Genomic DNA, 12827 nt, shown 5'->3' with positions numbered 1-12827 from the left:
AAAAAACCTTTGCTGTCATAACACTATACAATTTACATAACCAGGCCCAGTTTCACCACTTTTAGCTTACCTCACATGGTGCAACATGTTTTTAATGATCCTACTTAATAAGAGGCTATGTGAGTATTTCCACACTAGTAATGTGTGAGTTGACCTAACAATGAATAAATTGCTTTGTATGGATTGTCATTTTAAAATGCCACTTAGAACACAGAAAATGGACCAAGCTGCCCACTTAATACCAAGTTAAACCAACACACAGAATGACTATTGACAAACCAGTTTATACTAAATTAAACTTTATTGACTAAGGTTTGTTCTCCAGACAGTATGATTTGATGAACTATGGTGGTATGCATGCAATCAATGAGCTTGACAATAGTTTCAAAAGTGAATGTCAAACAACTTAGTAAAACATATTAGATAAACATTTAAATCTGTGTTGCTGCAAAATGAAACCGAGGCTGCATGAACTGTGTTGAATTAAAAGGCACTGTGATTGAAAATGGAAAATAAACACTGGTATATTTCCTTAGTATATATTTCAAATAAATTAGAATTGTACTTTCAGCCTCACTTACACCCCAACAAAAATGTGTGCAAATATTAAAACTGTCATTAAGCAAAAATGGACTATCAAAAGTGAATTGAACCATGTTATTATTGAACTAACATAAGTGAACAGCAAGTGTAACATTCTTGATATTTTATAATCAGCATAGGGATTATTAGTACAGCTCAACACAGTTTATGTAAGGATCTATTTACACCATCCAATGAGGTTGCAGTGCAGATAATTAATTTCTCCACCTCTCAAGCTATCACTGCAGTTACTGCACAATATGGATGGGTAATTTATCCTCAAGTCTCTCACATTATTGGCAGGCTAACAATCTTCCCTTCTCCCAGTACTACCATTATTATTCAAGCATAAATTATAAAAAGGTGGAGAAACAAGCAGAATTTTTCCTTAATTTTAAGGAAGGATAATTGATTGCAAAAATATGCGACTTTGGATGTTTGACTGACAAGTTTTATTGTGGCAAAAGATCTAGTTGGAATGCAAATGGAAGTTTTTCAACAACCACCAGGACTTGCTTCTTAAAATATCCTTAATTCATGAAATACACTTACAACAAAATATATGGAAATATTGAAATTCTTTACAAGAATACCTGATTTGTTTGCACTGCTGGAATCTTTTAATGTAAACATAATAGTGACCCATTATAACCCAGAATAGTTAACCATTTTATGGGTGTTATCAGTGCGATTGTATAACAACCACAAATAACTCCAGTTATAGTGGTGATGATTCCAACCACAAAGTTGTCTGATCTCCGACGTCTGATGGAAGTCTAACTGTGAAAAGATTTGCATCTAATAGATGACCCCATCAGACAAACATTGTTTCCTTTGTCCAGCTTCACATTTTATAGCTAGTAATTAATGAATGCTATGGCAGGGTTCGCACATGACACTGAGCCATTTTGCAGTTTGTTGCTTAGTCTATTACGTGGTAGAATACACTATAATAGGAGGCAATCAAATACAGTTGGAAATCATAATTTGTTGGTTTGATAATTGCAACCACAGCTTCAAATGATTATGCATGTGAATGCATTGTCTATTTGTGGTTTCTAGTTGATTCCCAACTTGGTTCATATCCCTCCCAAGCATCTAACCCAGGGCTGTTAAGAGTCCCAGCCCATGGGCCGGATGTGTCACCCAGTTTAGCGAAGGGGGAAAAAGTACCGATACATCATGTGACATGACGACGTGAATTTGACACTCCTGATCTAATCCATTCACAAGGAGGGGAAACAGCAAGAATAAAGCAAACAACCCATGATTTTTCTGATCCATCTGCAAAGCTGTTTCTGGCTTGTTTCAAGATGGTCACCCAACCATAGCTAAAATAATGAGACTTTGAATAGCATCCTATATGCAAGTCGGTAGAATCTTGCGGAATGGAATTTAATAAAATTGAAAAATCCTTGAACTGATTTCTGAATGTAGGTGGGGAAATCTGAAACAGGAAGAAAATGGTCAAAGCATATTGGGTAGGCCTTGTCTGAAATGTAATTGATTGATTCCAGGGAAACAGATAACTGCATGACAAGTTCATCCCAGGAAATTGTCCCAAAGTGCACATTTTAGCAATGGAATGTTCTCAATAGAAAAAAAATTATCAATATCTGACTTAAGGCTGCCAGTTGTTCAGTAAAAGAATGATCTCACTTTCATCCTAAACTGCACCCCCCCAAAAAATTTTTATTTCAGTGTAACTTTTTTAGTATAACAAAAATGAATTTTTTTTTAGAAAAATCAACATATTTTAGACATACATTTCCTGACATTATATAACCTTTCTAAAACAAAACAAAAGACCAACTCCCCTACTGTTGTGTTGACTAAGATTTTCTTTTAAACCAGCTACTTTTAAATACCACTATGTGCTGTTCTCCCTCACACCACCCCTGCTTCCCAGTTACCAGAAAAAAATCAACTTTTAATATATATATATATATATATAATTATATATTGCTTGTTAAAATCTCCTGACTGAGATTGTTAAAGTACCACCTCTGTGGGAACCACAGGGACACCACGTGCTAATGCAATTCGTATTTCATAGTCGCATTGACGACTGCAATCCCAAAGGGCTAGATCTCTAAATCATCAGGCCGTGGTCTGCTGCTAGCTCGACTGCTAGCTCGACTTGGTGGCCGCTGGTCTACAACTGTGAGAGGTTGGAGCTCGTGGCCAGAGCCCACTTTTTTCGTGCTCTCCGGCTCATCGTTAAATTCAAAGTTCTGGGCATGTGAGTTGGAAATGGTGCTCCCGGCTTGTCCAATCCTATTCTGCTCAGCACTATAGTTTGCCCAGTTTTGTTCACTGGCTTGTTTATTGTAGTTGCGACAAGATGAGGTATTGTTCCTATCTCCAGTTACAAGCTTGTATCCTGGTGGAGACATGGGAGACAAGGGGGCCGTTGGAGAGGAGCACCCGTTGAAGTAGGCATATTTGGGAGATCCACAATCCTTGGAGGGACTTAAGCCGCTGCTAGGAGAGTAAGCATTGCCTTTGATCTTCATGCGATCTTTAACGCTCTTGAGGGTGACATAAAAAATCTCAATGATGTTGAGGGACAGAGATATGATAGATACTACCAGCATGAAGATAATAAAGATGGTTTTCTCTGTGGGACGAGAGAGGAAGCAATCGACTTTGTGTGGACATGGTACCCGTTCACAAGTGTAGATGGCTTGCAGAGTGAATCCATAGATGTACCACTGTATCATCACAAAGGCCACCTCAAAGATAGATTTGAAAATGATGCTGATGATGTAAGTACGAAGCAGTCCACCGCGCATTTTGACCTTGCCATGTTCTTCAATCCCATACTTGAATTTCTTAATTTCTATCTGCTTTAGAGGGAGGTCTACATTAACTCCCTCATTTTGGACCACTTTCAGCTCTTCCTCTTTCCGGTTTAGTTTCTCTTCTTTTCGCATCACATAGAAGACATGTGCTAAATACAAAAGGGTTGGCACCGAAACAAAAATGAACTGCAGCACCCAGAAACGCACATGAGATATTGGAAATGATTTGTCATAACAGACATTTTCACAACCTGGTTGTTGAGTGTTGCATCGGAAAGCTGACTGTTCGTCTCCCCAGGCAGATTCCACTGCGGTCCCCAGAAGCAAAATTCGGAAAATGAAAAGGACGGACAGCCACACCTTTCCTCCAGCAGTAGAATAGGCTTGGACTTTGTCAAGGAGCCTACCAAGAGCACTCCAGTCACCCATCTTCTCTACCTGCTTCCTGAAAGAGAACAAAGGAAAGAGCTGAAGCATGGCTTGCAAAATAATTCATTCATGATTGTTCTTGAAAAGACATAGAGTGCGTGCATGAGGATGGGATGGTGAAACCTGCATGTGAAATTAAGAAAAGCAAATGGGTTATGATCGCAGGGCTATTTTCTCATGTGGTGAAACAAGGTCAAAAATCTGGAAACTATATTGCACAAGCCCGTGCTCTTTAAAGTATTTGTGAGCACACCTACTCTACGCCATTATCAATTCTACTCTAGGGTGTCTTTCTAATATAAAGCTATTTTAGACTGAAATTGCAATTGAAAACAAAAATATTATTCTAAGAAAGTTTACAAATAATAAAGTATACTGATCAATAAATCAGGCAATCCTGCTTTGGCCCATTACTATGGAAGGTGCATATAGTGCATATCTTTTCTATTAAATTAAAAGACAGCAGTATCTCTTTTCAATTTAATATAGGTTTTAAAATTTGTTCTACCAAGTAAACTAACTTCATTGCTTCCCTAGGTTGCCAGGAGGGGAGAGGGAAAAATCTTGTATGAATTACGCAAACAATTCTAATGTTTTTCAACATGGATTCATTTTTAAAATTCTCACAGTTCTATCAATGCCTATGCAAAAAAGAAATATCAGGAAGATGCCTTTTTTATTGAGAACAGGGATTCTAGTTTTGTCTTTTGGCAATCTTTGTGGTTCTTTAATGAAAATATTTGGTTTTACAGATTTGATTCATATCCACCTTTTTGTTTATATAACATTGACATACCCTTAATGATCACATTGAGATTTCAATCCTAAACATAGTTACTTACCACTGTGCTCCACTGATTGAACACAGTGGGGCTTCTCTAATTAAATATATATACAAATGTGTTGTATGTAGGTTGCTGATATGTCCTATGCTACAGAATTCTGCTTAATTTTTTTAATACTGTTTATTTATTGTAACTTGGTATAATGGCAACTGCTAGTGTCTCTTTTCAATCGTTTGAAGGACAGGCTAAGGACAATTCTGTTTAACAAGCATCCTTTATTTTTTTGTTTTGGAACATACCCCTAGTTCAAGGATGCTATAAAGTTAAAAGAATACTAACAAAAGAGAATCACCAAGAGCCTCTAGAATTAGCCTCTGGATAGGAGGCTGAACATTTCATTGGCATCTATATATGCCTTAATATTAAACACTTACACATATACACACTTCTTAAAGATATGATTTATTCCAGTAGGTGTTTGGCTAAGCACTTTTTCTTTCTTTCTTCTTCAACAGGACTATAAAAGCATCTGTCCCAATAATTAGCAACTTTTTTTAAAAAAAAAGATAGGTATTGCAAGGGTTTGAAGGTCTAAATCAGGGGTGTCAAACTCAAGGCCTGCAGGCCTGCACCCCTCGCGAACTCTGTTTTTGCTGGCAGTGGTGCAGGAGGCTGTCCCAGCTGAAAACAGCGCTGCCGTTTTCGCTGGCAGAGGGTTACAGGATGCTGTTGCAGCTGAAAATGGAGCTCGCAAGGCCTAAACCATAATCACAGTTGAAAACAGAGCTCGGGAGACCATTTTCACTTCATTGGCAGTCGGGGTGGTGCCCCCAACATGAGTTCAAGCTAGCCACCTCCCTCCTGCCCCCCCCCCCAGGTCAAACACACCCCTCAATGAAATCAAGTTTGACACCCCTGGTCTAAATGTTTCAGTGGAAGACCAAGCAATGTCATTCTTTTTTGCTGCTTTGAATTTGTAAAATATCTCCAGTAAGAAATGCTATATAAATATCTCCATTAGGAAATGCTTCATTAAGAAATTCTTTGAGATACTTCTGAGTGGAAATGATGCAATCTGTGGCCTTTAGCCTATAACTGCTATTCTACACTTGCAAGTTACCTCCCAATGCAATCAGAGAATCAAAAAAAAAAAAAAAGCATGAATTAATTCCTAGCAGCGCCTGTAAATATTTTGCTTCTCTGGCAGTCATATTTTGCATATTCAAAGAAGTCTGGATAATGATCAGGTGGGAAATACTGCATGATTCACTTTTAGAAGACACAGACTGTAGACTTCTGGAGACGTAAGTACTGCAAAGACAACATATCAAATTCAGAGAACTGTCAGTCTTTGTCACCATTGAAAAAGTTAATACTTGCAGTATCTGATTTTTAAAGAGATGTACATATCCACTATTCCTTTTAAGATGACAAAGCCTTGAAATATGATAGTTGGGACAATGCATAACAATCTTTGAAATCAGATAATGATTAGGGTTCATGTTTTCAGTACCCATGCAGAACTGAATGTGAATAAATATCAAAACCCTGTTCTTAAACATTTATCTTCTTTCTGATGTTATCTTGGCGATTAGCATATTATTGTTGTCATAAAGTGTTTTGCAACACTTTGCTGATTTGCACCTAGCTCAGCCCACACCTGTGCTGTCACAGCAAGCCTTCAACTAGTTTGGGCATTAAAAAGCATCCCCCCCCCCCCAGATACTTGTGCCACGAAATGGGGCTCACCAAAGAGGAAGAAAATAAAAGAAATGAATACCTAATCAATAAAAAAAATCAAATCTGTACCACACTCATGGATAATTTAAAAACCACAGGCATGGTTTTATAAAGAAGGAAAGGTATCACACGTTTATTTCTCAGGAGTCAGTCCTAAACCGGCAACTATCTGAGCTACTTTTCTAGAAAAATGACATCCCAAGGAAGCAACTTCCTTTTCTGCCTATGGCAAATTCTAATCTTACATGCAACAGCGACTGAAAAGGCTTCACGTGGATTTTTCTCCCCCATTCTGCTTCTTTACACAGAAGCTTGCCATGCTGTTGGCTGGGTGCTTTGGTTCACAGCCAAGCATGTGGGAAGCATCTGTGGAAAATGCAATGTGTTCCTTTCCCTCTGTGGCAATCAGGCACTCATTTCTGCCAAGCCAGATGTGAATGTAGTACAGCCAACTGTATCAACGCTGCTTGTCAGACTTAGGCAGTCAGGGGACGGCCAAAGACAGTACTGCGTGTCATAAGCCCAACAACTAGCTTAGCATTCAGTTATTGCTGGACCTCACTGGTAGAAATAGGACTGTCACATCCATTGGGCAACTTTTGAAGGGCAGGAAAGTTGAGATTACAGCTCTCCACAGGGTGCCCTCTTCATATATTACAGGTGGTTCTCAACTCTCCTTTTGTTTAGTGACCGTTCAGAGTTACAATGACACTTATGGCCGTTGCAGCATTCCCATGGTCATGTGACCAAAATTCGGACACTCGGCAACTGGCATGTATTTATGACAGTTGCACTGTCCCAGGGTCATATGGTCACTATTTGTAGTGACTTTCCAGTCGGCTTCCATCAAACAAAGTCAATTGGGGGGGGGGGGGCGGACAAACCAGATTTACTTAACAATTGCAGTGACTCACTTAAGAACTCTGGCAAAAAGGTTGTAAAATGAGACACAACTCACTTAACTCACTCGCCTTGCTTAGCAATAGTAATACTGAGCTCAGTTGTGGTCATATGCTGAGGCCTACCTGTACTTCAATAATAAATAGACAGGGGTTTTTATTTTTAGCGGGAGAGATGGGAAAGGAGCAGGTTCGATCCCATTGTTTCTCTTTTAAAAGGAAAAGAAGGGAAATGAGAAATATGAAGGAAGTTGGTCTATGAATCATATCGTATGGTTCATGATTTCCAGGATGTGCAATGAACCTTAAGCACCTAATGTGGATAAACTGAATGGAGTCTCAGGAGGCACACAGAATTCCAAGTCACAGCGATGTGACATTTGTGATGTGGAGTTCTGTATGTGAGAACTTTTGCAATTCAACACCTAGCTTTTGGATAGAAAAGGCTGACTGAAAATCAATGAAAAGAGCATTTCATTGAAATGTGGATACTACACTGTATATGCAATGACAAAGATACAATAATTAGATTCTCCAGGTGTGCTTGATTATTACATATTGTGGGAAAACAGGCTGCTTGGTAAAACTGCAAGCACCTGTGCTGCCTTCTTTCCCTCCCATTTGAGCCTTTTCCCCAGGATCTGCATAACTTCGGGTAAACCTGGAGATAAGTGTGGGAGGACAATGGCGGGAGATGCAAGAGTTTTGGAGCTTTGCAGTCACCAGCAAACCATTTTTCCTTCAGGAGTAGATGGTATAAACGTAGGAAAAATATAGCAGCCCAGGAAAATAAAGCACAACATAAAAACCGTGCAAGGGCTCTCTACATGCTGGTCATTAACAGAAGATGAAAAGGAAAATGGGGATTTAAGACATAACAGGTTTAAGAAAGTGATATGAATGCGTAAGAGTAATCCATAGGACAGAGCATAGGATAGAGTTCATTATAATCGAGAAATAGGTAATAGTATAAACACTGTCATAGAAATAATTGAAAAGCAATAGTATATTGTAATAGTTAACTATCAACTGGTAATAGTATAAAGATAGCAACAAAATACAGAAAGCACACACACACACATATTATAGTTGGAAACATGCATAAGAGGCCTTCATCCCTCAGTGGATAGACAGTGGCTAAAATGATGATGATGATGTACGTATGTATATATTTGCAGAATATATATACACCATACACACACACACACACACACACACACATATTTTCATACATACATGTGTGTAGGTGTATATGGTGTACATTATATATATGAGCAGCTCTCCAGAGACCAGTACTTTGCATCTCTCTTCAGTGTGGGTTAATTGCATTGGGCATGATTTAGAAAAAAAACCCTGTGTCACACATAATCCTCCATAGTCATCCTAAATTGCTCAAAGAAGAGCAAAACTGGGACAGTAATTAACTAACAGGGAAAAGTTGAATACAAATACAGATGTCTTTGAATACAGATGAATAGTAGGGAATTTCATACTGGAAGATGCCTTAGCTGATAATTGGTTTCCTTTAAAAAATCCAAACAACCAAGAAATCCTTCTAAAAGCCTCTGTAATAAGAATATAAATCTAGTTACAGCAGAGACCTGAAAGGACCCTAATGTATGGGATTATTGCTAAGCCGGTCTGTTATTGTTAGAGAAGTGGATTTGGCTCAGGGAGACCCAAGTTCAGATCCCTACTCATCCACAAGGTCTTTGTGTTCTCTAGTGCCAGTCACCATTCTCAGCCTAATCTGCCTAACATAGTTTTGGGGCTAATGGGGCAAGATGGGATTGGGAGCTGATGATTTTTAAATACTACTTGAAGGATCTTGGAGAAGCCGGCTATAAATGTTTAAAAAAAAAAAGGAAAAAAAGTACAGAAACCAGGCAACGAAACTTTCCCACAATATTAAGAGATTATTGCTGCCATCTGGTGGTCATATGGAGTTTTACAAGCCAGATCTGGTATTTATTTATTTTATTTTATTTTATTTATTTCCAGGATTTGGTAGCAGTAATAATTCTAATAATTGCAATTCTGTAATTTCTAATAATGTTTATCGGAGCCCTAACAACAACACCCCTAAATCTTATTCTATAGCTAAAACTACACTACACGCTTTTGCTGAGGATTAATGTCTACTAAGACCTATACAACATTTTGTAAAACACAGCTGGGCTGCATGGTCAATTATTCTTTACAGCTATGTAGTGTTTTTTTTGTAATAATGTTCTTTGAAAAAATATAGTTGAGTCAATTGGGTATGCACACACACATTGTGTATATGTTTGTGTGATATGTCTCACATCTGGTTGACAGGCAGCTTAACCTACACATGTAAGGTTAAATCATAACATTCAAAAAGACTTATTCATAGTAAATCTGCATTATATTTGCAATGCTATGTGAAAACTCCAAGCTCATTTACTGCAAAATTAAATCTCACTGGATGCAATAAAAATTACTTAGGAGTCACAAATCTGAATTCCTCTATTACAGAAGTTAAAGCTGCAATTTTTAAAGTTGTACCAAAGGGTAAAAGCTTCACTGAACACAATCTTAGTCACTAAGTTCAGCTCCAACTTCTCTGAAAGGTTACTTATATCATGAGCCTCATTTACCCAGCTATAAAATGGGAACAACTCTTTAGAAGTTTCGGTTTTTGGGGTTGTTGTTTTTTTGCAAAATTCTTTTACCCATTGAAAAGCACTAAAAGTTTTATTCCCATCCTATCTCCCTTTTCCCTTCAAAACTTAAAGAATCTCATCATTACAACTTTAAATTCACTCCTTTTGGCCTGGATTTGCATCTCCCCACATCCAGATCAGCCGCTCACACAACGCAGCACTTCTTGCTAAACAAACTTTAGCCTTGTGATTCAAAAGTGTATTTCTGTTAAGAAACAGAATTTAATTTCTTTCTTGTGGAATTCCAGAAGTGCCTCTTTCATCTGTAGGCTATCGAATGTATCACAGTTTAGTAACAGTCATGAATACTTTTTCAAACTTTGGAAGCTCATGGCTTCATGGCCGAAGGGATGCCCCTTTTCTTCCTCTACCTCCTCTCCCCACTTCCCCAAAGAGGCAAGCAGTTTTCTGAAAGAGAGAGACTCATTCTCCCTGTTCAGTTGACCTCGCTGGCTTTAGCAAAACTCTGTCAACAAATCTCTCCTAAAATTCTTCTGTTTGTAAAATTGTACACACAGCAGACTGACCAATCTACTAGGACACAAGTAAAGGAAGAGCGGAAACTGGCAGAAGAGAAAGGCAAAGGAGTTCACCAAAACGAGATTGCCTCCTTTGGTTTTCAGCCTTCCTTAGCGACAAAAAACTTTCACAATTCTAAGTAGAAGGAATAAAGCCTTTTGAGAAAAAAAAGGGGGGAACCCCCAGCGAACATAGACACTGACTCTTCTTCCTTCCAGTGCTGAGTCGGGATTACTAGGATCCCAAGAACTAGTTTGCCACAGTCAGATTACTATTCCCCGAATGCCAGTCTTGCACAATTTCAGGTTGCAACAACAAAAAGTTTGGTTTAAAGCTGCCAACGGAGTAAGGCAGTAGCGATTCTGCCGCCCGGAATCCTGCGGGCTCCTAGGATGCAAGGTAACCCAGTTGCACGCAACCTCGCTCCGAGCCCTTCTCCAACTCGCTTGCTTCCATTAACGAGAAGGGGAGGTGGAGGTGAGGGAGACCACGTGAAAAGTCATCCGATTAGTAGTTAGCAGCAGCAGGAGCCGCGTTTGAAACAAAGCCCCAATTAAGGGACCATGCTTGGCACCAGCCCGAAAACACGGAGCGCACATTTCCATATGAAAACAAAATGTGCGTACGTGTGCATCTTTATGGCGGGGGATGGGAAGGAGAATTGAATAAGTTATGGCAATTTCGAATTTTTAGAGAAGCTTTAAAAGAACTCGAGAAGCTGCAGCAGATTGCTGCAGCCTGCCCTGGGTACCTTTCCCCAAAGTTGGCTGCCTCTTTTGCTGTAAAGAAAGAATTTTGAGTGCACAGACGAAAACATTCTCCTTCAGTAAATAAAGGTGAAAACTAAAGAAAAGTATACTTGGTGAGAAAGCTAAGCTCCTAAACTGTTAAAACAAATGGCTCCTTCCCGCGTTGGTTAATCTGGAAAAGGTATAAGTCACCTTAAAAAAAAGTTCTGGAAAAAGGCAAGAAACCTATTAATATCAAAAGGAAACTATAATTGTTACCGGGCAACATTAAAAATCATATCAAAACATTTCATATTATATACATATTTAAAATTATGTATGTACACTTTTATATATATATATATAAATTACATATAGTTTTCAAAACACAGGTAACCATAATCTTTAAGAAAGTTTGTTTGGAATGAACTTCAAATGAAAATGCCCCATCCTTACCTTCCTGCTCAGCAGAGGACTTCAGCTTTTCAGTTCTTCAGAGGTTAAAATTCAAGTGCCTATTTCAGGCACTCAGACCTGCCTATTTAAACTTTAAAGTATCCCCGTCTGTTCTCTGGTGGTGATGGCTGGTGTCCTTCCTTCCCCTTTTGCCTGGAAGAAAACTGCTGAGGCGGCCTTTAGAGGGGAAGAAAAGAGCACATCCTCTCTCCCATCCCAAACACCCCCTTTTTTTCACTCTTAACTTGAAGAACTGAGAGAGCTTTTAAAAAGTTTTCCAGCCACTAGCTGTGAGGGAGGAGCTCAAGAGGAGGGGTGAAGAGCAGTAGAGGTGGGACTGCCAAGGGAGGGGAGGAGGAAGCTCAAGAGAAGACACAGAAGGAGACTGCTTGGAAAAAAAATGGGATTGGGGGAGTGGAGTGGGGGAGAGACAGACAGACGGAGAGACTGAAGTGGCTGAGTAAGCACATAGTTTTAAAGAATGGGGATACATGAAAGAGACCAAACTGGGATGGTATCCAGACCTGCTCTTGCTGGAGGGAAGTGACACCATTTAATTTACTGCATGAAACACAACCCTTCAAAGGTGTGTGAAGTACCTGCATGCTGAGTTTGCCATGGGCCAGTGATGAGTTCAACCGGATTTCATTAGCAGCTGGCCTGCCACAACTCAGTATCCCTCCCTCCACCAAAAAAAGAAAAAGAAAAAGCATATGGGAATTAGCAACAGAAGCCATGACACCACAAACCATGTGTGCACACAATTCAGGGTGAATTCTCCCTGGAGAATTTCAGAAGGTAGGACAATACATGGAGAAAGACATCTGGAGTGGCCTCCCCCGAGTGGTTGACTTATGTTGGCTTTGAAGCATTCACTGCTCTTTTTTCTCAGCCTGAATGCTGCCCCCCACCCACCCACCCAAATCTCCTTCCAAGACTCTACACTACTGAACAATTTTCTAAGCATTGGAGGGAAGGGAACCAGAAGAATGACAGAGAAACCGGCTACTAAAAAAATGTGGCTAAGTTTTGGAATCAAAGACTTGATCTTGATGTGGAACAGCAAGACGTAAAACAAGGCCTACTCTCCAGTAATTGGACCAAAGTGTCAAAAATCCTAGGAACTACGTTCTTAACCCTAACTAAAGTGTAGGAAACAATGAGAAGCAAGCTCAAATTATATAGTTCTTCATATTCG

At 39.2% G+C, this 12827-nt stretch overlaps 1 protein-coding gene across 1 annotated transcript; it reads right to left on the bottom strand.

Annotated features, from left to right (window-relative positions):
* Positions 1 to 282: 282 nt before the first annotated feature.
* On the bottom strand, positions 283 to 11962 carry GJA1 (gap junction protein alpha 1). Its single transcript, XM_081944707.1, has 2 exons — positions 11630 to 11962; positions 283 to 3831 (listed from the first exon to the last, which is right to left on the bottom strand). Exon 2 carries the CDS (start codon positions 3813 to 3815, stop codon positions 2667 to 2669), a length of 1149 nt encoding a protein of 382 aa, XP_081800833.1. The 5' UTR covers positions 3816 to 3831; positions 11630 to 11962; the 3' UTR covers positions 283 to 2666.
* Between the last annotated feature and the right edge of the window lie 865 nt (positions 11963 to 12827).

The sequence above is a fragment of the Natrix helvetica genome (genome assembly GCF_964273705.1).
Source record: "Natrix helvetica genome assembly, chromosome: 2".
Lineage (NCBI taxonomy): Eukaryota > Metazoa > Chordata > Lepidosauria > Squamata > Natricidae > Natrix > Natrix helvetica.
The sequence above is the reverse complement of the archived record's forward strand: the minus strand, read 5'-3'. Positions and strand labels throughout refer to the sequence as shown.

Excerpts from the sequence above, each read along its gene's own strand:
- GJA1 (XM_081944707.1), bottom strand. The coding sequence starts at position 3,815 with ATGGGTGACTGGAGTGCTCTTGGTAGGCTCCTTGACAAAGTCCAAGCC.